The sequence below is a fragment of the Penaeus vannamei genome, chromosome 32 (assembly GCF_042767895.1).
Source record: "Penaeus vannamei isolate JL-2024 chromosome 32, ASM4276789v1, whole genome shotgun sequence".
In the NCBI taxonomy this organism is placed as follows: Eukaryota; Metazoa; Arthropoda; class Malacostraca; order Decapoda; family Penaeidae; genus Penaeus; species Penaeus vannamei.
In genome coordinates, this window is record NC_091580.1 from 2,252,460 (window position 1) to 2,258,145 (window position 5,686).

Below are 5,686 nucleotides of genomic sequence, written 5' to 3' on the forward strand. Positions count from 1 at the left end.
TGACAATATATATATATACATACTCATACATATAATATATATGTATGTATGTGTTATTTATTTATTTGTTTTGTAGGAATTTCTGGCTTTGTTCAGGTGCACGCGGTTCGGTAGGGGTTTTCGGCGTAAATAAATTTTCTTGGACATCTCTGTGATTATGATTGATATGAAAAGCCGAATATATTGCAATTGTTAGATTTGTTTGTTTGTTTGTTAGGTGTTTTTTTTTGTAATTATATTTCGTTATTTTTTATACTGGTTTGTTACGGCAATATAATTTTGAAAGAAATGATAAATGAATTATTTTCTAAAATGTATTTCAACTGAAACCCTCAAAACTGACGACATCCTTTGACTTTCAAGAGAACCAAATTATTTATAAAATGCATTATAATAAAACGATAACGAAGATTGTATGAAACACAAAACGAAGATATATTGTCTACGTTTTTGACACTACATACAATTAGACAGTTATGGCTCACTTTTCTTTGAATATCAGTCATAAAACTGGATGAAAACAAAATCAACAACTTTCAGAACTACGTTATAACTTATAAATGAAATGCTATAAAACTAAACAGCGATAATTATAAATCGATTGTGTAATATTTAAAGTTGTTAATAAGTAAATGAGATTCACAAAAATAAAAATGGTCACAAGAGAAGCAAAAAGGTGATTAAAATGAAACACGATAAGTGAATCAAATATTATATTGAAAGGCTAATGGCCATAATAAAACATAATCATAATAAACTTAAATCAATTTCTATTTCCAAGACTTTAGATTAAGATTTGTTGAAAAATAATGGGACTCGTCTACATCTATCATTCTTAGAGAGCACTTAATGTTTTTATTACATTTACAAATCTAATTACATTAACTACTAATAAAGATACATCTTACACACTATTGCCACATTAGTTGATAGTAGTAAGTCGTTTCAATATGTCCATAATTTTTTTTTTTTCCTAATCCTGACCCTGTTCCAGCATCGCACTCCCATGTTAACGTCTTTTCTAGGACCTGTTCACTATGTTCCCTTTAGATGGTACAATAAATTACTTCAAACGGGCTGAACTGGGGTCAGCCACTAATGAATACATCAACTGGATGGCTTACCTGGTCACGACCTTGCTGGTTCATCCGTAATCCATTTCTTAATGTTGGAAAAAAATACCTGCATTAGGACTTTTCTGTGACGCAGCGAATCTTTAATACTATTCATCACTTCTAACTTCTTCTGTGTGCCACCCGAGTTAATCTCTTGTTCCCAGACTGATATTTTATGATCCATATAGCGATCGATGTTCGTTTTGTTTCTGTTTGTCCATTATGTCCATTATACACACACACACACACACACACACACACACACACACACACACACACATATATATATATATATAGATATAGATATACACACACACACATGCACCGACTTTCAAATATACATACCTTCATCTGCGTATATATGCACGTATGTATACACATATATAATGAACATCAGTATACAAGCATGTACCGCTCCGGATATGAATATCCGATACGACCCGGAAGAGAACTAACAGCCATTTCCTGTCAGATTAATCGCTTCACGGGACAATCAGCTGTCGCCTCCATTCGAAAATCAAGAAGAAGCCCTTTAACTGTCCAGGAGTTTGTCTAAGTTCAATGACTCTTCTTTGGCGATTAAAGGCATTTTTTGTAAAACTATTTCCAAGGTTTTGTAAAAGCCTGCTGCGAATGGAACATCTACGAGATTTGAGGATTCTTGGGATTTCCTAGAGATTTCCGGATTTCAAAACAAATCATCGGGGATTTCCATTTCCTCGGGTTCGGGTAGGTCAGGGTGGGTGCACGAGATTTCCTGAAGCTTCTTGGCCATTCGTTGTCTCGCAGGGGAAACGTCACCCTCATAAGGTGGCGTCCATCTATTAAGAAGAGAAAAAATAAATCAAAAATCGAATTAAGAAAAGGCTGATCTCATATGATTAATAAATAAAAATACGTTTAATATCTATCGATATGTGCTTGATTTAAACAAAGTCCGAAGAAATCACACTGCCAAATCTTTCTCTATTCTCTTAGATTCATCAGAATGCCAAACCCTAAGGTCACCCCAGCCACTTGGCTTCTCAAACTTGAAGATCAGTTCAATAGAGACCGATGAAGGAAATCACTGATCAAAACTCGTGCAGTTTCGACTTTTCACCTGGTTCCCGTGTGGACTCCCCAATGTAAACAAACCCTTCACCTCAAACATTTCCTTTACTACGGGCTCTGTCACTGGCCCTAGCAAATGCAAATGCTTTCTTGTGTCCCCATGAAGAAGTCTGGCTACGCAGTAACATTTCCCCAATTTTGATTTTGTTTCATTTCAGTGGCAAACATCAAAACATTAAGCTTGCCTGTGAACTGGAGAGGATTTTCTTTTCTTTCTCGACAAGTATGTTACCAAAGAAAACGGTCGCCTTTGCTCTTGACGTGTATGGAAGACTCGCTTCTACTGGTTTTGGAATTAATATTTGAGTCACTCAGCATGCAAATACAAGACTAATAAAACATACACCATTTACTCTCTCTCGAACCTTTTGGGTGTTGTTCTGGCGTTTCTAAATTTTCTGGCCAACTGTTTTAAAACAAATATCTAACCACAACACCTTCAGATTGTTCTTGAATAGCAAAATAAATCAACCCATAAAAAAAAAAAAAAAAAATGCACATTAAGTCAAGATGATTAGACGTTCGAACAAGTCAATCCGAAAAATAGCATTCACACATAACTACATTTTTCATTCTTTGTAAGCGACGTTTTCTTAATACGTTCTAGCCTTATATATTTACTTAATTAAAAATTAGACAGTCAAAATACAGTTGCCTCAGTCATACCTGGTACATCCGTTTTTGATGGACATAAGTGGCAAATCACACTTGTTTACATCCTCTACATACGAGGAGGATTAGAGCATATTACTTTGATAAGAAAGAACTTCGACCAAACTGGAACAATACCATGAAAATATATGTATGTAAAATTTATTACATATAGAATATATGGATTTTTCTCTCTAGGAGAGTATTATCCATCACGAGCAGGTGCGTGTGTGTGCAAGTGTACAACGGATTTGTATTACAAGTGACAAGCTCAACACCCATGCAATGTCATATTACTATTTCTTCAAACAAAAACCACTACAGATACTCACGAAACGTCTTCAGACATGGAAGTCGAATGTCCAGCTCTGCGAGAAAAGGCCTAATAGCATTATATTGATCTTCGGTCGCCACCGAGGTACCAAGTTCCGTCAGACACTGGGGCAGCGATTCTAGTGAGGAGTAACTCAGCTGACCTTGGATAGTGTCCAGCTTACAGTTGCTGAGGGATATGAGGCCAAGGTAAATACTGTCTACAATGTGTGTCACACAGTAATAATAATATCAATATTAATGATAATGAAATACACTAATGACAGCAATTACAATCTGATTTTTATCGGTTAAAAGAATAAGTGGAAGTTAAATATAACTACAAGTTATATAACAGATATTAACGTAAAACAGCACAATACACTAAAAATCATAAAGACATACACATATTTTTAGTATTCAGATCACAAATAGAATCGTGACATAACCGTATCTGGTGTTATGAAAGCAATAAAATGCCCATGGCAAGGTTTGGTGTTCAGAGTCACTGATTTATTGACAGCCAATCCGCAGCACTGAGATGATGTTGAAGCCCTTGCCATTGAGGTCCAATTGATCCCTCAAACTGTCCAGTGCACAGTAAGCCAAGCTGTAGGAATTCAGATATCAGCGAGGGCCAAACTACTGTTGCATAGTCCCTTGGGATTATAGAGGGAGGTTTTTGCTGCTTATCACCTAATCTTGTCTCCTTCAAGGACACCAAATGAAGTCATGGCCTGAGATCACATGCCAGGCGTTGGTTCAAGGTATCAACTTTGTCTGCACTTTAGGTGGAGAGTCAGTTGGTCTGTTGATGAGACTATCATGCGCTACCACTGCAGTGCTATCACCCTCTAATCTACCTCCCACTAGATGGTAGGCAGATAAGGCAAATGGAAAGCCTTCCCGAATGCCTTGGCCCTTGTGATAAAGACACGTTACCACCACTGTGATACCAACACTTGCAAGAGAGATCAAGAAAGTCAGGCAGGAATAGTGCGAGTTCTTTGGCCCATGGAACTCCCTTACAGAATTATGGCAACATGTCAGGCACGCTACGAGATGCTCAGCCCTGAAATGCAAACTTCACAACCGGCATTTATGGACAGGCTGCTGCTTCTTTGAATGGACAAGCAGCGAGCAAACCAAGAGGAAACTAAGGGAAGATAGAAGAAGAAAAAAATCCTCTGGTAGCTCCAGGTTTTACCCCATTTTTTCCCACCAAGTTGGCAGATGAGCTTGGATTTCTGCAACTCATTACCAAGTCCTGGAAAACTTCTATTTTCTCCAAGAGCTGGAGAATGGCTGACATTGTCCCTGTACCAAAACCGAAAAGGGTAGGCATTGTCTTATTTCAGCTATCTGAGGAGAGAAATGGTAAAGAATGGCAATGAGCTGACTCGAGTGGAATCTGGAACCCCCACATGAACACCTCCACAGGTTCATTATGGAACATAAGCACAGTTCACAGAATAGCCTCCCTCCAGAGCTCTGCCCTCAGTGATCAAGGTAGGAATCCAGGTTCTAGTCACTAAGCACTTGAAAATTGCATACTACAGGGTGGGGTCCATTGCCCAGCTCTATTCAACACCCTAATGTCCGGCAACTTCCACACGATTGTAAGATCATCTGTATGGACGACTTGTCTAAGGATGTAGAGTATGGCTTAAAATCTGCTTCCAAGTCTAAAACCATGGCTCTAAAACAATATCTATGGTACAGTTTTGAGGATATACTACCTGCTCAGAGAGCAGTTACCACTAAGAGCATACATTCAGTTGATCTGAATATGCCATGCATAGCCGAAGTCAGACTTCATGACACTCACAAAAGTGAACTAGCTAGCACTCTCATTCTTTTTTTTTTGTGAGCTCTCAGAAATTTGTCTGGTCTGGCCTGTTTGCAGGTACAGGTGTATAGCATCAGGGATTTGGGTGTTGGCAACTTGATGTAGAGTATATGAGAAGACATCTCTATACTTTTCTAAGCTGTTTACTGTTCCAAAATAAAGGTTATAAGATGTTACTTTTTAAAAATCAACCAAAGGAGGCAGATTTCGATCCTCACCACTGGGGTTCAAAACAAAAGTTAATCCCGTACTAAAGATTAATCCAGGTCTCTACCTTAGAGCGCAAATCTAAATCCTAAGTAAGTCATCCCACCAATAAGAAATGAAGCCATTAACTGCATGAGTCATGTTGCCATGAATAATTACCCATGACAATAACGAAGTAAGTTCTAACATTTTTCTATCAAAATAAATCCAAAAGAGAACTTTACCGCTACTAGGTATGGTCAGACTTTTTGATATAATTACCTTTAATTTCATCAGTGATATTATTATTACCGATTAGTTCTACCATTATCATTTCATTATGTCATTGTCATTAGTAGGTCAATTCATGATACTGATATTTGAATTACTATTTTTCATAATACTGTTCTGCATATAGTTACCTGAACTGCTGTATTTCTTGCTCCAGACAGCTACCATG

The 5,686-nt window shown here is 37.5% G+C and overlaps 1 protein-coding gene across 1 annotated transcript in view; it reads right to left on the minus strand.

Moving 5' to 3' along the window:
- Window positions 1-746: 746 nt before the first annotated feature.
- LOC138867772 (uncharacterized) overlaps window positions 747-5,686 on the minus strand; it is a 6,966-nt gene continuing 2,026 nt past the window's right edge. Inside the window, exons 1-3 of the mRNA XM_070144500.1 lie at window positions 5,649-5,686; window positions 3,212-3,381; window positions 747-1,936 (exon numbers count right to left, since the gene is read on the minus strand). The exon at window positions 5,649-5,686 is cut by the window's right edge and continues 2,026 nt beyond it. Coding sequence (XP_070000601.1) covers window positions 1,758-1,936; window positions 3,212-3,381; window positions 5,649-5,686 — 387 coding nt within the window. The 3' untranslated portion in view covers window positions 747-1,757. The remainder of the gene's footprint in view (window positions 1,937-3,211; window positions 3,382-5,648) is intronic.